The 24,944-nt window shown below is 39.9% G+C and overlaps 1 protein-coding gene across 2 annotated transcripts in view; it reads left to right on the top strand.

Moving 5' to 3' along the window:
• BPTF (bromodomain PHD finger transcription factor) overlaps positions 1–24,944 on the top strand; it is a 3,500,764-nt gene that overhangs the window by 3,474,767 nt on the left and 1,053 nt on the right. For both annotated transcript variants that reach the window (XM_044085088.1, XM_044085087.1), the window contains one exon: positions 23,802–23,886. In XM_044085088.1, coding sequence (XP_043941023.1) covers positions 23,802–23,886 — 85 coding nt within the window. The remainder of the gene's footprint in view (positions 1–23,801; positions 23,887–24,944) is intronic.

The following is a 24,944-nucleotide window of genomic DNA, read 5'->3' as shown; positions in this document are numbered from 1 at the left end:
CTCAGAAAATCTGACCAGCTTTTCATTAATTTTCACCACAGGGCTCTGGGTCTTCCTGTATGCAAGCAGGCTATCTCTTCTTGAATTTCTAAAACTATCTCCTTTTGCTAAACTCACCATAGAAAGGGTCGTGATGCACCTTTGAAAGCCCATTCTACCAGAGCTCTGGCTTCATCGAAGGCATTCTTCAAAGAATTTGACAACAGTGCCATCCTGGAAACAGCCACCTGCTCTGCTATTCATACCTTTACCAAAACATTACAAGCTGGATGCTATCTCCAGAACTAGAGCCAGTTTTGCCAAAGCCATTTTTCATGGCTTCATAGAGAGTTCCTCCTCTCATTCCTCCTCCCTTCTCTCTTGAGCTCTGGTATTTTCCCTCAAGTAAAAAATACTGCAGCAAGTGAGTAGAAGGACATAGAAAACTTGTGTAAAATCTTACCAAAATCATAGATGTCCTTCTCTTCACTGCTGCAGTATTCTAGCCCTCCCGCCTTTCCCACTGGTCTCTTGTCTTTCCTGGATGTGTTGGCCACTCATATCCATAGTATGGCTTTCCTCCTGGGGATTCAGTTCTAAGGATGGTACGTGCATACATCCGTTTTATGGCCTATGTCCGACTTCAGCCGACATCAGATGTACCCTGTACCCTATAGTGGCAAAAGACTTTTGTATACTAACTGTCATTGGGCACCTTCTGGCAGAGATATCCCCAAGTAAAGAATACTGCAGCAGCAAAGACAAGGAGATCTGTGGTTATGGTAAGATTTTATGCAACTTTTCTTTATGATAAAAAAAAAATCAGTTTATTTCAGGGAGCTGTCTTTCAAGCAACAGGTTTGTGAACTGGATTCTTTAGTGCGTTAGTCAACTGCTTCAAGTCTACTCTAATCTTCTTCCACCTGTTATACAGAGTAATATATTTTAGCTTTGATCCATGTAGAAATTTGTGGTCAAGTCTAAAAGCAAGATTATAATCAAGTGAATATACACAACTAATGAGAAAAACAGAAAAATAACAAAAGTCTCTCAAGAACACACTTTATTGACTTAGCGCTTTTGTCCTGACCTGAATTAATAAGATTTCATCAGAGTAATGATTACACTTGTATCATCTCTTCCATTCAGAAAATGTCCACAATACAACACCTTGCTCCACGCATCCAGCTTTCATCCAAAACATATCGCCAGGAATATTCCTAAGTCTCAGTTTATTCGTATGAGACGTAATTGTTCAAATGACAACATTTTTCATCATACGGCCAGGATTTAGTACATAGATTTAACAATAGGGGATATCAACCAGGCCATATCACTATTGCTAAAAGGTATGCATCACAACTGAGCAGGGATGATCTGCTCACTTATAAACAGACACCAGGCTCTTCTTCCGCTTCACTCAGATTTATTACCACCTATGGCAGGAATATTGGACAACTCACTAATATTATTAAAAGAAATTGGAATATTTTGTCCGCTGATCCTGCATTGTCTTCTGTGATACCACCAAACTGCTCTTTTTTCGTTTAGAAAGGGTAAAAACCTAGGTACTTACTTTAATCATTACAAACACCATTCACAATCAATGTTGTTACAAATTACACAAATCACTTTGCTGGGTGATAAACTTATCGGATGTGTACCTTGTGGCCATTGTACTAATTGTAAACATGTCTTAAAGACGAAAGAATTTTCAAGCAGCAATTGCAGCACTGTATATGACATTAAATTTTTTGCTAATTGCAATAGTGACTGGATAATTTATATGGTATGCTGCAGTTGCCGCTGTTTCTATGTAGGACAGACATCGAGGCCATTCAAGTTACGCATCTCAGATCATCTAAGTGATGTTAAATGTAAAAAACCCAGTAATGTGCTGTATAAACACACATTAAAACACCCTACAGCAAGGTTTCATTTTTTTTTTTGTTATTGACAAAATTCTAGGTGATCGCACAGTGAAATCTGGCTGGCATAATAAATTAAATACTAAAGAGAAAAAATGGATAAATAAATTAGGTGCTCTTTTTTATCCAGGACTTAACATCTTTGAATGTTTTATTTATGTTTTATTCATGAGTTCACCAATCATGTTTGAGTATTTTTGCTTCTTATTAACATTTTTGTATTAAAAGACTTCCATTTTGCTTGTTGTTTTATCACACTGAAGAAGGCTAAGCTAACTCTATGCCGAAACCGGTCTGTGAGATCAAATTCTTTATAATGTCTGATTAATAAATTAAGTATTCTCAGCCATCCAGTTGCTGGCTTCATTTTTTCTTTGCCTGTATAAGCCTAGCCAAAAAAGTTCCCTGGCTTTCACCACCCAAGAAAGTTATTTTCCTGTGCCCCTGTCTAGCAGAGCCACAGAAGTGATCCCTGGGGTGAATTTCCTATTTCCCATCCAATTGTCGAGATTTTTCTTAAAGAGGGCTAATGAGGAGCTTTGCTTGACATGAATGGGTCATCCGTATATAATTTAAGGTAACCAAAATCAAGAAAAAAAAAGGCTGCTGTGTAAACCAGATAGAACAAACAATATACAAATACTTTATTTAAACTCGCAGAGAACAATACAGATAATTCATTTGTATTTACATTATATTGTGAAAGAACAGTACAAATACAAATGAAGTATTTGTATTGTTTTTTAGCAATTGTTTATATTAGGAAATCAAGGAAAAGGGAAAACTAGTTGTACAGGAATTGTATCAGCATATGACATGTTAAAATAGACTGTAGTCATAAATACTAATGTAAGACCTGTGTTAAAGGTCACCTTACATTCTTATTAAAAACAAGAAAACAGGATTCAAGCTGGTATTGCTTGTTTAACTTATGGTTATCCAAGTAAAAACAAAACATGAGCATTTTCACTCTTGTTAGAGCTTCATCATATATAAGTTATATATATATATATATATATATATATATATATATATATATATATATATATATATATATGTGTGTGTGTGTGTGTGTGTGTGTGTATGTGTATTGTAATTTCACACTGATGACACCAGGGGGGGGCGAAACCGTTCTGTGCTGTTGGAGCCAAATGGCCGCTATGTAAGCTGCATGAATGTTTTTTCTACAAGAATAAAGTTTTCTATGCACTTATTTTAAGTGTTTTGGGCCCTTTCTTCTGGATTTAACCATAAGGTTTGATTCATCTGCGAGTGCTGGATTCTGTGAATGTTTTTGGACTGTTTATTTTCCGTGCACCGCATTCGTTTTGGCATGCACCATTTTGTTTTTGGATTTCTTATTTGTTTTGAGCGCTTCTGATAAATGATCGGATTATTCAATCGTGGAATTATTTAAAGTAAGAACTTTTTATTCATAGCTGCAGGAGGCGACCTTTGTGCTTTTATTAGCAACCTTTTACAAGATAAGGATGATGTGGCCTGTTTTGAAGGCCGCAGTGGTGATAAAAGAACTGAGAATGTTATGGAGGCGAGTCACATTGTTAAGGTGGAACAAATCTTTAAAGAACTGACTTTACTATCTAAAAAATGTTGTTCTACTATTTGGCATATTAAACTACTCAAGGCATATATTGGGGCTGAGATTGAACCCATGGCTTGAGAGTTTATTTGGAACTAGGAGTTGAGAAGGAAGACCATGATTTTATGTCAAGATGGCATTTAATACAATGCACGGCTTCGAAAATGTTTATAGCGCTACTTATTGATTACTACGAACATTCCTTAACCGATTACAAAACTAGATTGGATGAATGTTTGGAAGGCATACAACAGCATGAAAGTGAAGTGGACTATGGTAAAATGCATGATTTATACTTGAGTGAAGTTAATGCTTTTGAAAAAGAAGTAAAAAAATAATAAACTTAAAAAATTAAACCGGGACATGGGGGATGTTAAAAACAACACTATTTTTTCATGGAAAACAGCTAAGAAGTCAGGGCGATTCTCTGACTCAACTGATAGGCAGTCCAAATACAAACAGAAAAGGAATAGATCCATTTTGAAGCCTTCAAGGGTTTTTGAGGGCATTACAGATTCAAGCACTTCAGACTTTTCATCTAATCTCCCCAGTACAGATATGGAGGCAGACTGTATTGGGGAATTGACATCACCTTCTTATAAGAAATCCAGGGGAAGAGGGGGCCCTTTAGAAGAGGAGGGCGAAAACATCGCAGGCAGACTCGGGAGCAACATAGAACAAGCATTCAGGGATATCACGAAAATATAGTAGAAAATATGAGTGAAGAAATGGACAATTTAATAGTCAACCTTACTGACTATGAGTTAACTTCACAAGAAAAAAGTGTACTAAGTAAAGGATTTAGCTATGTACCATTGTGCTTTATTTCTGAGTTTGATGTATGCTTAGATGTTAAACATTTCTGTAGAAATTTAAACTTGAAGTATTTTAACACCAAAACGGATGTCAGTAATGTTTCTATGGATGTTTTTCATTTTAGGAAATCTACTTTTCAGCCGCTTTAACATCCTAGGGTGAAATTATTTGAAGATATGGTATTGCATGATTTACATATTAACCAGAAAGTAAATTTTAGAGATTTTGGTGATAATTTAACCAAGCAGGAAAGAAGTGCATTAACACAGTTAAAAAATAATAAAAATATATTGGTAGTTAAGGCAGACAAGGGGGGGGGTGCTATAAGTGATATGGGCAAGAACTGATTATGTGGGGGAAGCAGTGAGACAATTGAATGATCGCAGATTTTATTATAAACTGCCACTGGATCCTACTGTGGATTTCAAAAGGAAAATAGATGTATTTCTTTTGAATGTTATGTCCTATGGAGTTGTATCAGAATCCCTATATAAACAACTTATAGTGGATGACCCCAAACCCCAGAGATTTTATATCCTGCCAAAGATACATTAAACAGTTATAAACCCTCAAGGAAGACCTATAGTGTCAGGGAAAGTTCCTTAACAGAACCCCTATCAGTATATTTGGAACACCAGTTAAAACCATTATTGCATCTGGTAAGAGCTAATTTAAAAGATTCTAATGATTTTTTTATGTCTATTGAATGACTTACAAGTGAGTTCTAATTCTTTCCTTTGTACCCTGGATGTTCAGTCTTTGTACAGGAACATCCCACACAGTGGGGTATTCGAGCCCTAAAACATTGGTTTGAAGTGTACGGTATGTATTCATCTAGACATGTTGATTTTCTGATTACCCTTGTACAATTTGTATTAGAGCACAATGTGTGTTACTTTTGTGGTAACTGTTATCTACAAATGAAGGGAACTGCCATGGGCACTACATTTGCACCAATTTACGCTGACCTCTTTATGGGGTAATTGGGAGTGGCAGTTAATATATAGTGACATAAACCCTTATAAAAAAGAGGTGACTATGTGGCGTCATTACCTGGATGACTGCTAGGGCATTTGGTCAGAAACTATTACAGATTGGTCAGAATTTGTTGAATGTTTAAATTCCATTGAGTTTGGACTTGTGCTTACTGATAACATTGAAACAAACAGTATTGATTTTTTTAGATGTCAAGATAAGTAAGAAAACAGATGGTTGTATGATCACTAGTTTGTATAGAAAACCATTTACTAAAAATGCCATTTTGGAAACCAGTAGTTGTCACCCTAAGCACATCACTGCTAACATACTGAAATCACAATTTCAGAGACTTAGGCGTATTTGCAGTGAAGATGAGTGTTGTAAAACTGAACTAGCTAATATGGGTAACAGATTTATGAGAAGAGGCTACCAAAAAGTAATATAATGAAGGAACAAACCAAGGCATTTAGTTATGATAGCATCAGCTTTTTAAAAAATAGAGATGTTGACATATCACAGATTGATAGAACTCTACTACCTGATACAACCAGTTCTAAGCTTAGATTTGTTGTAAACCATGGCACAAACATTTTTAAGATCAAGGAACTAGTTGCCAAACATTGGGAAATATTAAAATCTAACCTGTTTTTTGACCAGTGCTTAGATACTTAGATGTTCTTATAGCTGTAGACGTGGGAAGAACATTGGGGAGTCACTTTCATGGTATAAAAAGATTGATTGGCCCAAAGGTAATGAGTGTAATGATGCACCCAAGGGTAGTAATGCCTGTGGGAATTGTGTATATTGTAGGGTGGTATCATGGATGAAGTCATTCACATCAATTAACACATTTAAGGTTTTCGATATTAGATATTTAATAACTTGTATTGAGTGGGTAATCTATATAGCCGTCTGCAATGTGGGGCATTTTATGTCGGACAGACCTCTAGAAATCTGAAGAGTAGAATTGCAGTGCACCTTAGTGACATCACTTGTAAACATCAAAGAAGTGCACTCTATAAACACAAATTAGAACATATTTCAGCACAATTTCTTTTTGTTGGAATTGATGTAGTGAAAGGTAATAGGATGTCAGACATAACTAAGCATGAGTTTTTAGATAAAAAAGAAAGAATGTGGATGTTGAAATTAGGGGCTGTATATAAACCTGGAGTTAATGATCATTGGTGGTGATTGAAATGTATTTCACTGTCTTTCTTCCCTGATATTTTGCTTAATGTGATGTGTTTACTCTTTATGCATATTTATATACTTATGTATAGGGGTATGTATGTGGACATATTTTATGTTCACTTATGTATTTCATCTGGTTCTAAATAATAGATGCATACAAATGAGTGTGTGTATACATATATTAGATTTTGTGTACACAATGTTTGCTGCTAAATGCATCTTTTTGAATAAAATATGTCTTTTAGATTTTGGTTCTCTATTAAGGAATGTGCACTTTAAAAAATTTGTATGTCTTTAACTGAATGGGGACTATGGCATATAAATACTGGTGGTTGCTCTATTTTAATTTCACACTGATGATATCAGGGGGCGAAACCGATCACTGGTCTGTGCTGTTGGAGCCGAATGGCCACTAACTAAGTTGCCTGGATGTTTATTCTGCAGGAATAAAGTTTTCTACACACTTATTTTAAGTGTTTTGGGTCCCTTCTTCTGGATTTAACCTGTTTTTGGATTGCCTATATATATATAGATATATATATATATATATATATATATATATATATATATATATCTTTCGGCTTTTCCCAGTTAGGGGTCGCCACAGCGGAACTCCGGTCCGCTAATGATTGGGAGTGGATTTTTACAGTGCCGAGTTGCCAGCTCGACGCCCAACCTGGAAAGAAGGCACACCCATTCATGAACGCACCTACCTGCATGTCTTTAAACGTCACTCGACCGCGGAGAGGACATGCAGACTCCACACAGAAGGCGCTTTATACTTTTCAATTTTCCATATAAAAATCCATATAAATTACAATGAAGGCAATAATCCAAAAGCCCATAAACAGATCACATTCAGTGACAATGATGGGAACAGTGGTACATACCTAGTTTGCATTTTTGTTGTGATTGGTGCTGTTTACTGTATCTAAGTGAGTAAAAAAGCTCTGTGTGTCTGGCTGTTAATCAGTGTGATGGGTATAGTGCAAATAATGTAAATATCTATTCCTGATTTTTTGTTGTATTACTATAGTAAACAATAAAAGAGATGGCGGTGGGATTTCTGTGTGAAATACTGTGATGCTAGAGGGGAGGAGCATATTGGTCATCCAGACTTAAAAAAGAATTATGTTGCTAAGGGCAGAGGTCTAATTTGAACTTAGCAACTGTGTGTGAGTGTAGGAAATATTTGAGAAAAAAAAATTATGAAAAAGAAAGTCATTTGCCAGTGGAGTTAGTACCAAGACAAGCTCAAAGAAAAAAACAAGTATGAAGGTGTGTGTATGTGTGTTAAAATTCCCAGACTCAGAGCACATAGGGGAGGGAAAATGAAATATATACACATACATACAAACACACACACACATGCACAAACTTACATACACATATACGCCCGTGCGCGCCCACACACACACACACACACACACACACATGTACTTAAAAATACGCATACATATACAAACATGCACACACATACACACATACAGAGAACTGTATGTAGATGTTTGTCTTTTCGACTTTTCCCGGTTAGGGGTCGCCACAGTGGAACTCCTGTCCGCTAATGATTGGCAGTCGACTTTTATGGTGCCGAGTTGCCAGCCCGATGCCCAAACTTCAGCGAAGGCGCGCCCATTCACGCACGTCTTTCGGAAGCCACTCGACCGCAGGGAGGACATGCAGACTCCACACAGAAGGCACTCCAGCCGAGAATCGAACAGGAGAACCTCTTGCTGTGAGACAACAACGCTACCACTGTACCACCGCGGCTGGTGCAGAGAACTGGGTGTGTGTGTGTGTGTGTGTGTGTATATATATATATATATATATATATATATATATGTGTGTGTGTGTGTGTGTATATATATATATATATATATATATATATATATATTATATATGTGTGTGTGTATGGGTCTACTTTGATTCACCGAAAACTCATTTCACTGAACTTGAATTCACCCTCAAAAAAGCGCCACCCACACCCCCCCCAAATGTATATACTAACTCCAGGATCACACTACAGTGGGGAAAAGGGCATATACGTCTTATTTGTCCAACAGTACTTACATCATTCAGTGAAATAACATTGGAAAAAACATAGGAAAGCAACATTTAATATATATATATGCCAGCACAACTACGTACAGAAACAAAAAACAAAGCATATTACACTTCTCCAAATATAAGCAGGGGGGACAAGCCCTCCTACACCCCCCATGTGGAGGGCTGTGCCACCCACACCCCCTGCTACTTAAATATATTAACTCTGAGATTGCACTACACAGGACAAAATGGCAAACATGCTATTCTGCACTTCATGACTGTCTGTTTAAATTGTAAAAAAATTATCAACTTTCTCTTAGAAACACTACTTCACTATTAAAACATTACACATTGCTATACATCTCTCAGATACTTACTGAAGTTTCATAGGTAACCTCAGTCATGTTCCCTTCTTACTTGCTATACTACAACATAACGCACCTTAGTGTGGAGTATTGCAGTTGGGATGCATTGGGCTTGCTCCTCTGCTTATATTTGAAGGAGTGTAATATGTTTTTTTTTTTGTCTGTTTTTTTCTGTATGTAGTTGTGCTGGAATGTAGTACATGTTGCTTTCCTATGTTTTTTCAGCATTAAGTGACTCATTGTTTTGAGTTTTCAGTGTTTTGAATTTTCAAGATTTTGGTCTTAATGTTTTGAATTTCAGTGATGTTCATCGTGCATACAGCTGCAGTCATAACAGATGGGTTATCCTGCCGTCAGGCAGGTCCTCGGTCGGCCGAATTCCAAAGTCCAGGTCCGGCGTCGGTTGTCGTCACTTCTTCCCTGACGTCAGTGCGGCAGGGGTGTAAAAGAACCAGCCGACGCTATTTTCTTCAGTCTTTCTTGCCACGCGGTGCCCGAAGCAGAAGCAGTTCGCAAGTGCCGGTTGGCCAGCTCCTGAGATTTACGAAAATATTTCAGCCGAAGTCTTCTTGAAAGCTAAGTACCCCGTTGGGGAAACTTTTCTTGCCTCAGACAGATGTCAGACAAAGTTAATAATAGCATTTCATGTGGGAAGCAAATACCGCATAAGGATTTCCATTCCTTCTGTATTCCTTGCTTAGGCCCAGACCACGACGTCGCGGCCTGCCGTTTTTGTGCTAGATTCAACAAACGCACTATTAAGCGTCGGGCGGAGTTCGCCCAACACTATTTTGGTAAACAATTTAATTACATTATGTCGTCGGATACCCCGACTCCAGTTTTGAGTAAAAGACGCAAAGATAAGGACCGACATACGAGGTCCATGACTTCTACCGACACCACGCTAAACCCGGCTACTGGTGCGCCGGTTCTCAGCGAGGCTCCTACGCAGCCCCTGAGTACCGATGATGCTTCTTTAGCGGTGTCTTCTGTGCCCGAGGTCGCAGGCTCCTCGGCCCCCACTCCGACTACAGATACCGACGCCACTCTTTGCGGGGAAACTCGGAGTTTAAGACAGGCCTGCCACCTCGCAAGGTGTCTTCAGGCCTTCCTCTTTTTCCATTAAGGCTTTCACAAAATCTAAAGCAGCCACGAAAACTAAAAGACAAGCTTCACAGAGCCCCTCTCAAGGCCCCATGCCTAAAAAACAGATGCTCAAAATGGCTGAGGATTTGATTACTTTTATCAGGGGTTCTCAACCCCCCTCGGACAAAAGGCCCAGATTGGAGGAAGACTACCCTTCCTCAGATCAAGCTTCTATTACCTCAGAACATTCTGAGGACCAGGAATATTCATATTCCCCTTTTGAAGACTCTGATGCTGAGGAGTCCATTCCATCGGTCTCCCCCCCCTGAGGACTATTATTTTGGGGAAACCTTACATACCTTGAGGGAACACTTTCACTGGGAAGGCCAAGATTACTCAGATTCCAAGAAAAGGGTCAAGGATTTTCTCTTGCTTCCCCAGCACAGGCCTCTGGCTATCCCTCCTGTCTTGGATATATTAGATGATGTGTACACAGAAGCCAGCCTCAACCCAGATTCTTTACCTCCAGCTCCTGTTAAACCTGACAGGTATTACCGGGTTCCTGATTCACACCAATTCCTATACAAAAGCCATGCTGCTGACCCAGAAACTATTTCACAGGGTCCCAAGGGAATTAAGGCCTCTACTGCCAAAAACCCATTACCTTCAGAGAGAGATTCCAGAGCTTTAGAAAGGTGGGGGAAAAAGGTATACACCTCGGCCACTTTAACCATGAGGGCATTAAACTGTCAGTTCCATATGTTAAAGTATCAACAGTTTTTGTTATCTCAGTTGAAAAGCAAAATGACACAACCTGAACAACCACATTTAAAGGAGTTGCAAGATTTGTTGCATAGTGCAGAGCAAGTGGGTAAACATACCTTGCAATATGGTTTTGATGCTTTAGAGGCCTCATGTAGAGCTGCTGTTACAGGGTCTGTCATACGTAGACATACTTAGCTCAAAGAGCAAACCTTACCAGATCATGTCAAAGCTAAATTACTAGATGCACCTCTTCAAAAAGATGTATTGTTTGGTGTTAAAGCTGAGGAGGTACTAAAGAAAATGGAGGAAAAGGCAAGATCAATGCAAACAGTGAAAGATTTCCTACAGGTACAACCTCCACGTTTCAGCAGAAACTGGCCTTCAAAAAATTGGTCCTTTCCAGCCACGGACAGGCCTCAGAGAGGTAGATACAGGCACCCGAGGGGTAGAGGGCAATCTCAAGGATCATTTAGAGCCAGACAATGGCAAGCACCTACACCAAGAGGTGGAGAAGATAGATCACAGTCATTCAGAAAGCAGACACAATGACTTTCCCCTTTGCATGCCAAGCAAAGCTTTAATGGCAGCATCTTTAGGCGGAAAACTGGCATTTTAAAAAAATTGGCATATTGTCACAAAAGACAAATGGATCTTGGACATTATAGACAGAGGCCACTTTCACACCCTTCCAAAAATGAGAGGCATGCCAAACTTGCCACAGAATCAAAGGGCAGAGGCACAAAAACAAATTTCAGCTCTCATGGACATGAAAGCTATTCAAGAGGTACCTGCAAAAGAACAGGGTCAAGGTTTTTATTCCAGACTATTTCTGGTACCAAGGAAGGACAAAGATTGGAGACCTATTTTGGACCTATCCATCCTAAACACATATTTACTCGTACCAAAATTCAAGATGCTCACATCACAGCAGCTTCTTCCCATGCTGGGCAAGGAGTCTTGGCTGGTAACATTGGACCTCAAGGAGGCATACCTGCATGTCCCTATCAGACAAGATTGCAGAAGATACCTCAGATTTCTTGCAGGTTCAACCCATTATCAATTCTCTGCATTGCCCTTTGGCTTATCTACTGCGCCCAGAGTGTTTACGAAATGCCTGGCATCAGTAATTGCCTTCTGCAGACTTCAAGGGATACAGATATACCCATATCTGGACGACTGCCTGATCCAAGCGGACAGCAAGCACATACTTCTGAAACACCTGGTGTTTGTAATAAAATTGTTGAATTTTCTGGGATACACAGTCAACAAAAATAAATCAAAACTAATACCCTCTCAAGCAATAATTTTCCTGAGTGCCAGCTTGAATACAAACACCCAGATGGCCTACCTCACGCCAGAGAAGCAAGGGCAACTATCTCAATACTTCAGAAAAATGGCAACCTTCACCAGGCTGACTGCAAGGAAAGTCCTGCAGGCTCTGGGATTCATGGCATCTTGCATCCTGCTGATCCCATGTGCAAAGCTGCATATGAGGAAACTTCAATGGTACCTAAAAAACTTATGGTCTCAACACAGCCACAGTTTGGAAACAATTATACCACTCATTCCATGTCTTCAAAAGGAATTTCTGTGGTGGGCTCAAGCATGCCAAAGAAACATGGGTCTCCCCTTCTGCATGCCTCAAGCAAATCAAATCATCACAACAGATGCCTCGGACTATGCCTGGGGGGCGCACATGACAGATCAGTGCATTCAGGGCAAATGGTCCCAGATAGAGAAGCACCTACACATCAATCAAAAGGAAATGCTAGCAGTACAAAATGCTATTATGGCCTTCAAAGACCTACTGCATCCAGGCCAGCTATTGATAAGGACAGACAACACCACAGTGATGTGGTACATAAACAAACAGGGAGGAACTCATTCATACCCCCTGTGTAGACTAGCCATGTCCCTTTGGAACACGGCTCTGGAATTGCAAATCCAACTTCAAGCACAATTCCTGCCAGGGAAGGAAAACACGCTGGCAGACAACCTAAGCAGAAATATGACAGATCCACACGAATGGAAGTTGCATCCTCAAGTTTTCGCAAAGATAATTCAGGCATGGGGACGGCCAGACATAGATCTCTTTGCTACCCACAGAAATTACCAACTGAAAAAATTTTGCTCAAGGACCTATCATCCACAGGCCTGGAAAGTGGACGCACTTTCTTTCAGTTGGACAACATTGACAGTCTATGCCTTTCCACCTCTTCCTCTGCTGCCCAAAGTTCTATTAAAAGCCAGAGCAGAGAGGCCAAAGACGATTCTCATTGCTCCAGACTGGCCAAGACAACACTGGTATCCACTCCTGAAGAGCCTGACGCATTCCCCACCATGGATCCTGCCTCTAGTGCCTCTTCTGTTGACCCAGCACAACTTCAAAACTCTTCGCAGTCAGCTGAAAACCCTCAGTCTAGCCGCATGGAGGATTCCTTGATTTCCCAACAGACCCTCCTCTCCAAGGAGGTGCAGGATGTCATTTTGGAGGCCAGAAGACCTTCTACTAGAAAAGCCTACTCCACCAAATGGAAACGGTTTTGTGCCTGGAATCAGAAAAAGGGCCAGAATCCTTGGGTACTAAATTTACCTCAAATATTACAGTACCTAGCTGAGATGTTAAACAGTGGACTTTCCTTCTCCTCCATCAAGATCCATGCTTCAGCCATTTCTGCACAATACAACACTGATCCTCCTTTATTCTCTCATCCTCTCTTAAGACAGTTCCTCAGAGGGGCTAAGAATATAAAACCCCCAAGGAAACCACCAGTACCTGCTTGGGACCTCAACTTCATTTTAGAAAAACTGACCCTGCCTCCATTTGAGCCAGCTGCTTCAACAGAACTGCAATATTTGTCATGGAAAACAGCCTTCTTTCTGGCTATCACCTCAGCACGCAGGGTTTCGGAACTACAGGCCCTCATGGCTGTGTGTAGTAAGAATCTTTGTGTTCAACATCTTTGTATCATGTATAGTAAGGGTTAAAATGTGAAACTGCATTGCGTGCAAAGAAATAAGCTAAAATAAGTTGTTTTTCTTGTAAAGAATTTGCTGACCAAAGAGGAATGCACAGATGATACCTTGATCCAGGCACAAGCTTATCTTGTGCCTGACCTCTGACCATCTAAGGCTCCAGGATGTGAATTATAGCCTTGAGTGAAATTCCTTGTCTAGTAACCAGCCACTGTGTACGTGCAGGGAAGGGTATAAAAACCCATGTGAAGTGTACAGAATTTAGACTGCTGACATACCATGTACTTTGTAGCATGTCTCCATGCATGTAAAATTAACCTTTTTGCTTATTTTTATCTGCATGATTCTTCCAGTATATGTTAAGAGTATTAAAATCTTTTGACATTTCTGGCGCCCAAGACCGTGGGGTACCTCTTCACGGTACGAATCGCATAAGAGGGACTGAAAAACCTGTACAGGAAAGGGAGAACGAATCTCGGGCTCCCTTGAATGGAAAGACCTCCGACAAAGAAGTCGTAAGTAGAGGCCAATCACTCTTAGATTCGATCCGTGGGACGGTGACGAACGTGGCGAAAGAACCGCAGAAAGGTAAGCGTAACATTTTTTTTTCTTTCTTTTTGTATTGTTCTCTTTTTAAAAAAAAACAAATGGACTAGTCATAAAGGAATTTCTTTTGTTTAAATTTACAAAAGACCGGTAGAGATCTCAGGAAAAGGAAACAGTTTTTCTTTTAAATAAGAAAAATGGGAATAGGAAGCAGTTGTTGTGCTAGTAAGGGCTGCTTAAATAAAAGGACTGAAGATGAGGAATATACGTTTAAATTACATCCAAGAAAAAAAAAACTTAAAATACATAAAAAATGAAAGACAAATTATGGATTTAGTGGTAACTTAAATAGATCAGAATGTCAAAATTTGGTGAGAGATCTGCGTAGGGACGCAGGAGGCAAAGTTAAAAATCCAGTAAAGGTGGAATTCCCTCAAGCACAGAAATGGTTAAAAGAAGCTAATAAGAGGCATAGGGAACAATTTTCGAATAAGGAAAGTGGTGGCTCGAGTGCAAAAAGGTGCATTTTTTGTCCATAAAGAAGATGACGTACCAACTGCATCAGGAATCTTGGCTAAGCATATGAAAATCCAGGATGAAATGTTGCAGGGAGGGCAAGGGGATTTACATTACTGGTATAGTAATGATCTTATTAAAACAGGACCACAAAGCGTGGCCAATGAGTTAACTAACCTAGCTTTGAGCAAATATAGTACGGCTATTCAGTTACCAGAGGCTGTCAAACAACTACACTGTACAATGTATTACAGGAAAAATGTGGGACCTGATCCCAAGTATGAGGAACAATTTTTTAAACACAAGGTGACCAGGATCCTATTACAAAATCTTTATTGGGACAGGGCAGGGAACTCCGCAGTTACTTGTAGTCTCACAAGAGACATGCAACAGCTTTTTCAAAGTGCCTCAATCCCACATGTATCTGTGACTAGGGAAAAACAGACGGCATGGTATATAGTTGGGGAAAAAGGTTACCGATTGGTCAAAAATGACACCGGAACAGCTGGCAGGTAAGGGGGTTCAGGTACATAAGTTAAATTGGTTAACCCAGGTCAGACCAACGGTACATCTTCGAGAAGATCGGTTAACACCGACAGGAGGCATGCCATCCTGACTATGCTTTCTGACCCCACAAAAAGAATTAAAACTACAGTAAGTACCAAAATCCTTATGGTCCCTAGGACAGCACGACATTGGGCTAATGAAAACAGCAGGACAGGTTAAAATAACTCCAAAATCCGATTTTAGACCTCATAAGCGCCAGTATCCATTAAGTAAAAAGGCAGAAGAAGGCATTTTTCCAGTGATCATGGCTCTACTGAGAGCTGGGGTTTTAATTCCATGCACAGATTCAGCGTGTAACACACCCTTGTTCCCAGTAAGGAAACCGGACGGAACATGGAAAATGGTACAGGATCTGCAGGCTGTAAATGCTGCTGTTGCGCCAAGGGCTGCTATGGTCCCAGATCCATCTGTTTTGTTAAATGATATCCTTCCCACGGATAAGTATTTTTCTGTTATTGACATTAGTAACGCATTCTTTTCTATTCCCCTACAGGAAGATGATAGGTTTTGGTTCGCTTTTACGTTTATGAGCAAGCAGTACACATACACACGACTACCGCAGGGATATTGTGAAAGCCCTACAATCTTTTCGCAGGAAATGTCGACAAACCTGGCACAGTTTTAACCAGAGCATGGCTGTCTACTATTGTACGTGGACGACATCTTACTGGCTGCACCCACGGAGGCTGTCTGTGAGTCCAAAACTATTCGGTTATTGCATTTTTTGGCGAAAGAGGGGACATAAGGTAAATAAATCTAAATTACAATTTTGTAAAACTGAAGTACGGTATCTAGGCTATACCATTTCAATTGCTGGTAGACAACTAGATAACTGTAGAAAATAAGCTATTTTACAGGCACCAATGCCCAGCACAAAAAAAGAAATTATGTCATTTTTAGGAATAACAAATTTTTGTCGTAGTTGGATTCCCAACTATGCAGAGGAAGTAAGTCCACTTTCGGAACTTATTTTCGCACTTCCCATGGCAGCACATGACGCGCTGCAATGGACGGATAAGGCAATACAGGCATTTACTAGGGTAAAACAATTGATAGCAGAATCTGCAACACTTAGCTTCCCTGACTATACAAAACCCTTTGTTCAGACAGTAGATTGTAAGCAGGGCTTTATGACATCGGTTTTGTTGCAAACTTATGGGGATAAGTTGAGACCATTAGCTTTTTATTCCAGTAAATTGGACACAGTGGCACGATCTTTGCCACACTGTGTACAAGCGGTAGTCGCAGCCGCACAGGCTATGCAAGCACCTGCAACCCTAGTTTTGTTTCATGACCTTACCTTACGATTACCACTCTGTCGCGGTTATGCTACTACAGGATAAAGTTACCTTTCTCTCTCCTAGCAGACACTTATCCTGCATGACAACGTTACTATCACAACCACACATGACCATTGAGCGATGCACCACTCATAATCCAGCCACGCTGTTACCTACAGCTGACGATGGTGCCCCTCACGTGTGTTTAGATTTGATACACTCTAATGTCTTACCAAGACCAAATCTTAAGGACCAACCTTTGGCAAATTCAGATTGGACCCTGTTTGTAGATGGGTCAGCATGTAAAAATGAGGCAGGCATTACACAACTGGGTTATGCAGTCACAACTGAGACTACGGTACTAGAGGCAAGACCCCTCCCCAGGAACCTGTCCGCGCAAGCGGCCAAATTGATTGCTTTGTCCAGAGCATGCACCATCTCCAAGGATAAGGCAGTTACTATCTACACAGATAGTCAGTATGCTTTTTCCACGGTCCATGTCTTTGCACAGCAATGGAAAAATAGGGGAATGGTTACGGCCTCAGGAAAGGAAATAACCCACAAGGATTTAATCCTTAGCTTCTTACAAGCTGTCCAACTGCCACGGGGACTGGCCATCTGCAAGTGCGCAGCGCACACGAATGCCAAGGATCCAGTACTACTTGGAAATGCACTGGTAACAAAGCTGCAAAAAGTGTAGCCTTCACCTCTACTTTTGCACTCGAGACCACACAGAAGGAACTTTACCCTACAGATAAATTTGATCTACAAACTTTACAGGTAATGCAGGAACTTAGTACAGTTCGGGAAAAACAGCGATGGGTTAAATATGGGGCTATTCAAAAGCAGGGAGTTTTGTAGGTCCAAATGATAAGTATGTCTTGCCAACGAACCTTTTTAGGTATGCCTCATTAGTGACGCATGGCCCATCTCATCTGGGCCCTGCTGCTATGGTTCAAATGATCCAGCAAATTTTCTGGACCAAGGGCTTTATAGCATACGCTAAACGATTTTGTTTATCGTGCCTGCTTTGTGCACGATACCATGGTGGTGGGGTGCGGATCACCCCAGCAGCTTTTCCTCTGCCTCCGTATCCATTTCACACAATCTGCATGAATTTTATTGAACTAACTCCTGTTCAACAGAAGCGATTTGTGTTAGTCATTATTGACGCTTTTACGAAATGGGTTGAAGCTTTTCCGGTAGCACACCCAGATGCACTGTCGGTAGCCAAGGCCCTTACAAATAACATTATCCCTCATTTTCGGCTACCTACACGCATCTATTCTGATAATGACACACATTTCGTAAACCAAGTTATTCAAAAGCTGGCCACCGTTTTTCAGATCGAGTTAAAACACCATTGTGCCTACCACCCACAGTCAGCAGGGTTGGTTGAACGCCATAATGGCATTCTCAAAGGCAAGTTAACGTAAACTCATGGCCGAGACACATCAGTCTTGGATAAACTGCTTACCTCTGGCACTCCTGTCCATGCGTACCACTCCCACCTCAAAAGGGGTCACACCATTTGAACTATTATACGGGAGACCTTATTACGTCCCGCAGTGGCAAAATTTTTGCCTGCGGAACTTGAGGGGGGTGAAGAGATAGCAGATTACATGAGGAAATTGTTGCTGATCAGAACTAACACTTCTCTAACAAGTGATTGCTTTTCAGATCAGAAGAACAACAGGATCCAGGAAGCGAAACCCGGGAACTGGGTTTGGATTAAAATTGTCAAGAGGAAGACGTGGGTCTCCCCCAAGTGGGAAGGTCCATACCAGGTTTTGATAGCAACACCTACAGCAGTCCGAATAAAAAAAAAAGAACATTGTGGATCCATCTGACACACTGTAAACTGGTAAAACAGTTTGAACTGGACAAAAACTTGAGTTCCCCTGAGGAACACTGATTAGTAGTAATCTTGTTTTGTATGAATATCTGACTATTGTAGCAATGCAAAGAAATACAGGAAGGGAGTAGCCTTTCCCACAGAAGCATTCCAAACTAATTTTGTTGTTAATAAGTGTGATTGTTACTTTTCTGTTTTGGCCGTTTTTATTTTTCAAACAAGACTAGCCAAGTAAAGAGAGATGATGCATATGCTCTATCTTTTAATGTTTCAAATTGTTGGATATGCACGGCTATCCCTACTGTATATGGTGGTCTAATGTTAGGTACAGTCCCTTTGGGGGCAAATGATACATGGACTAATTTACTATTTGAAACTTCAAATGTAGCCTTAAAGGACAAAATAGCATTACCCCTCATGGGTCTCCAGAATGGAACTGTAAGGTTGGATGGAGTCAGTGTAATGTAACCATAATTCATAACTGTACAATAGATGGGCACTGTGCAACGAGTTTCAAGCCTATACGAGTGCTTGTTAATAGTACAGGGCTTATTAATGGCACAAGTTTCTTTGAAAAAATGTTATCTGTGTATGACCTTTTGTTTAAAGGGCTGCAAGACAAAGGAAATCACTCTGTTCCAGTCAATATTACACTTAAAGTAAATGATTGTTATTTTACCTGTGGTAGAAAAGCATACAAATGGTTACCAAGGAATTTGTCAAGCAGTTGTTTTTTGGGTTATTTAGCACCAGCTATAAGACATACATTTTCTCTTCCCCAAGGTAAAATACAAAATGTACGTGCTGTTAATAAACCTGTTAATCCCGTAGGTAACGTTGATGCATCCTGGATCTATCAACACGATTTGGCCCATAGTAGCAGCAAGGGGCTATCACACATGGACTTGGGCGATGATGTTATTTCCTGGGCTGGTATTCTTCCAGCTTATGGGACAGTAAAATCCATTTGGGAGCTCAGAAAACTGTTAAAAACCCTGAGCAATGCAACTTTTTCTGCGCTAGAATTGGTGACGGATGAGTTAACTGCAATGAGGACTGTAGCATTGCAGAATCGTATGGCGCTCAATTTCACCCTAGCGGCGAAAGGAGGTACTTGCGAGTGTTGTCCATTCATTACAGACAACGAATATGACATTAACAGCCATCTGGAGATCCTACAACAAGTTTCTAAACTTACAAAACCATTACAAAATCCATTAACTGACTTTTTCCAAAATTGGTTTGGAAATTGGGGAACAGTACTTATGAATGTCTTAATTGCTGTATGTGTTGGTGCCATTATATTCCTACTGTTGGGTTGTTGCTGCATTCCTTGCATCCGAATGATAATATCAAATGTATTGTCTGCCAATGCAACTAAAGTTTATTATTCTGAATATACAGAACACGAGTCATGCGAAAAACTGTATGAATAAAATGTATTACCGATGATACAAAGTGTTGTTAGGGGGGAAATGTAGTAAGAATCTTTGTGTTCAACATCTTTGTATCATGTATAGTAAGGGTTAAAATGTGAAACTGCATTGCGTGCAAAGAAATAAGCTAAAATAAGTTGTTTTTCTTGTAAAGAATTTGCTGACCAAAGAGGAATGCACATATGATACCTTGATCCAGGCACAAGCTTATTTTGTGCCTGACCTCTGACCATCTAAGGCTCCAGGATGTGAATTATAGCCTTGAGTGAAATTCCTTGTCTAGTAACCAGCCACTGTGTACGTGCAGGGAAGGGTATAAAAACCCATGTGAAGTGTACAGAATTTAGACTGCTGACATACCATGTACTTTGTAGCATGTCTCCATGCATGTAAAATAAACCTTTTTGCTTATTTTTATCTGCGTGATTCTTCCAGTATATGTTAAGAGTATTAAAATCTTTTGACACTGTGAAACCTTTCATCATTTTCCATCAGGACAGAGTTTCCTTATGAACCAACCCTTCCTTTATGCTAAAGGTAGTATCCAGTGTAGCCTTGAATCAGACTATCCACTTACCTACCTTTTATCCTAACCCACAAAACAAAGGGGAAAGACTACTACATTCCTTGGACATTCACAGACAACTTCATTATTATTTGGACAGGACAAAGCCATTCAGAAAATCAGAGCAACTCTTTGTGTCCTATGCTACAGGTGCTCAAGGAAAGGCGATCTCCAAACAGACGATCTCAAAATGTATAGCCCACTGCATACGCTTTTGTTACTCATTTCATGGAAAAACTGTACCTACAAGCATCAGATCTCACTCCACAAGGGCCACAGCTACCTCTGCAGCTTTCCTCAGGGGGGTTCCTACCAAGGATGTTTTAGAAGCAGCCACTTGGAGTTCTGTGCACACTTTCTCCAAGCACTATCACCTTCCACTTTACTCTAAATCTAGAGCGGGCTTTGCCACAGCAGTCTTGCAGGGCATCCTTGCTCCTCCTAATTCCACTTAGTGCCTGCCACCCCTTTTTAGCTTTGGGATTCTACCCATCTGTTATGACTGCAGCTGTATGCACGATGAACATAGTACAGTTTTGTACCTACCATAAATGTAGATGTTCGAGTGCTAATACAGCTGCAGTCCAGGTTTCCCTCCCTCCATCCCCTCTTGGGACAGGCCTTATGACAAACACCTCCTCATACAACCTGATTGGGGCATTCTTTTATGGTGTATTTGCTTGCAAACTACTGTTTTTTGATTATATTACATTGCATTATTACATAAGTTTATGTTTTGCCTTCCTTCTGGGGGCACCTGACATCTGGGGCAAGAAAAACTGAAGAAAATGGCGTCGGCTGGTTCTTTTATACCCTTGCCGCACTGACGTCAGGGAAAGAAGCGACGACAACCGACGCCGGACCTGGACTTTGGAATTCGGCCGACCGAGAACCCGCCTGACGGCAGGATAACCCATCTGTTATGACTGCAGCTGTATTAGCACTCGAACATCTACATTTATGGTAGGTACAAAACTGTACTTTGTTGGGCTTTCAATATTCTAAAGTGTCCGTTTATACGCACATTAATACATATACACATAAATAGACACACATACATACAGAAATTCACATAGATGCATACATATATGCATACAAAAATACCACATAAAAAGATGGTGAATTTCCAAGTAATACATAATGGAAGTTGTGTTTAGTGAAATCATGTGTCTCAACTTGTGCTTACCAAAATATTTTAAAGAGCTTTTGTCCATTTCTGTTAATAAAGTGAGGGCTTCCTCAGATCTCATTATGGTAGCATGTACTAATGTGGTTGTTCAAACTACTGATTAGACATATCAAAATATAAACGGTTCAAAATGACATTAAAATAATTCTCAGGTAATTAAAAGAGTTACAAAGGAAGCAAAAGTAAAACTCAAAAGTCTAACTTAACCTACCTATAAATAAAAAAATATATACTTAAACATGTAATACTTAAGATAAAAATGAAAATTAAACTCATCATGCATAGCTATGAAATACAAAACAAAACAAAAAAAACATTTGTTGCCTTTAGTAAAAGTAGTTATGGTTGGTTGACCACGGTGGTGCAGCGGTTAACATTGTTGCCTCACAGCACAGCAAGAGGTTTTCTAGTTCCATTCTCGGCCGGAGTGCCTTCTGTGCAGAATCTGCATGTCCTCCCTGCGGTTAGTCTGTTGAACTTTAAAGACATGCAGGTACGTGTGTGAAAGGTTCCTACCTGTAATTTTGTGGGTGCACTACTTTCTTTTACATTTTCTATCAAACTTCTGTTTCTTCTTTTTTGACTAATGAAGGATGGTTGTAAGTCCAGAATCTGACTGATAGATTGGTTTCCTCTATTTATGCTCCAGTTTTCAACCATTTTTCTTTTTATTACATGTGAATCTTTGGAATAAGTTATGATCATACTACTTTTATGTTTGTCATTTGCTTCACTGACATTTGGTTGTATGGCTTGTAACAGTTTCCTTCTTTGGGGGGGGGGGGTGTCACCAGAGCTAGATCATTATTATATTTTATGTTAAGACACACCATCATACTTTCTGCAGGTACCCAACTTTTTGATGTTCCAGTGGGATTGCCAGTTAAGTGTTTTGCACATTTTTTTAAGTGTTCTAATTCTGTACTTTTTTTCAACATTAAAAAGCTTAAGGTAAGTATGAACAATTTAAATTCTAATGTCAGGCATTACAAACTTAATGTCAGTGAAAGATGGCCATACACATCCAGCAAAGGGGCTACGACCCCCCCCCCCGCACACCCTGATGTACACAGTTATAAGTGCCTTGTGGTCCTTTTTTGGGGTGGCAGGGCAAGGGCCCCCAATAGATGTTGCACTATCTGTTTTATACACCTCATTTTCTTAAGAGCAACAGATGAAAAATAAGACTGACAGTATAAAGTTGGCTCACGTCACACCTGGGGTAGCACTTACTACTGCACATCCTGGTGTGTCCTAATATAAAAATTCACCGTTTTTTCTACCTGGTATCTGGAATACTTACTGGATTTAAACAGAAAGCATGTTTTAATTTGAAGTGGCTATGTTATTGCCTATGAACAGCTACTTGACACCCAAAAATTTTTTAGGACATCCCTGAGTTTTCCTCATATTTTTGTCTTGCCCCCCCCCCCCCCAATAAATTTTTGATTTTCTTGTAAACCACGGAAGATTACAGTCAGTCAGTACTGGCTGAGTTTCATATTCCTTTCTGTTCAGAAAATGCATGCTAATACAAGACCTGTTACTGTAATAATAAAAAGTAAACCTAATTTTGTGCCTTTCTGCCATTACTTTTAACCATTAACAGAATTTTTGAGCAAACAAAGTTGACATATCTTCCTAAGAATTGGGTACCAAAACTAATACATTACTGCCAAAAGTGGTGCATTTGAGAAGTCTATAGTCAGCTAGCATAAACACCCTCAGTGTGAATTGATTGATTAAGCCCACTGACTTTTTAAACATCAGTGCACTTAACTTACCACCTGCCCCTTCTGGATCCAGTGATTTGGCCTTATGGACAGCTGCCGGCCAAGGAATTGATACGTCTGGCTGTGCCCCTATATAGTGTGAAAGATAAATTGCTTCTGAAATTCTGCAGTCACGTGAGTACCTTACTTTATTTGCTGTCTTGCACTATTTTTAACTGTCAGTTTCTCATTCATTCCATATTCATTTTGCAGTAAGAATTGTATTGTAAATGAGTTATTTTTAAATGTGATGTTTATTTTTACCTATTTGCAGAATACCAATTATTAGTTTGAGTTGATGTGCTGTTAGCCTTTTCATTTAACTAACTATTTTTTATGTAGGCACACAAGATGGCATGGCCATTCCTAGAAGCTGTAGATCCAAATGATGCCCCAGATTATTATGGTGTCATAAAAGAACCAATGGGTAAGCATTCTTAATGAAATGGTTAATAGTTTTTGGAAATTAACTTTCTGGAATATGAATATCTAAACCAAATCTGTAGTATATGTTTTGATTTTTGAAGTTTAATATGAGCTGTGTAGAAATGTGTATGACATCAGTAGAGTACTTGCTACCCCAAACCTTAGGCATAGTGTGTACATAGAAATAAAGAAAAACACAGGTCAAGCCAAGTTTGTAGCATGATAAAGATCATCTGCAAATTGTAAAAGTTGAGAGTTACACACAGGCTGTCCTTCTATCCCTATGTTGCAGTATTCTGCTCATGGGTTTACCTTTCTAGTCTTGCGTATGTACGGCCAGTATCCAAAATTTTCCAGTCCCTCCTAGGTGCGCGAGACGTCAGGTCTAGGCGAGAGTACGGGGGCCAAGTGACAGTGGCGTGCACCAGCACTCAGAACTTTCCAGCCGCCAGGTGTGCCTCCTTTCGCTGACGACAGATTCAAGTTCAAAGTTAAGTACCCTGCTGGGGACCTTTTCAGTCCTTATTGAATTACTGCCTTTTCATGTCATCCAGAAAGGGTAAAGTCAGTTGGCCCTGTTTATTGTTTTTTTTTCTACATATTATGCTGTGCATTCAGAACATACGTGTATTTAACATTGGGTTGTTTTCCCAAAAATGCATAGATTCATAGGTTTATACTAGGCTATCTGCCCTAAGGCATTTATAAGACTAGCCCAAAGTTTTGTGGCTTACGCCACCCCTTATGTTAAAAAATACTGTGCCCATTAGTTTGTTGTGCCTCTGTCCAGCAGTGACACAGAGATGATTCCCGGGGTAAACCTACGATCTCCCATCCACCGGTCAAGATTTCTCTGCTTGCTGCTTCTACCTTTTAAGCTATTTTTGTTTGGCTTTTTCTTTGTCTATAACCACATAGGCCTGAAACATGAACTTTATTGCCTTTTTTTTTACGTTCTGCGTAACATCTCTTCCGTCTGTTTGCCGCCACCTTTTCTTCAGTAACTTCTTCATTTAGCCAAGTCTGTTGTTTTCTCTTTCTTTGACAGGGATTTCATTC

The sequence above is a fragment of the Protopterus annectens genome, chromosome 10.part0, assembly GCF_019279795.1.
Source record: "Protopterus annectens isolate FY-2018-M chromosome 10.part0, PAN1.0, whole genome shotgun sequence".
Taxonomy (NCBI): Eukaryota; Metazoa; Chordata; order Ceratodontiformes; family Protopteridae; genus Protopterus; species Protopterus annectens.
This window is presented reverse-complemented; position numbering and strand designations above follow the sequence as displayed.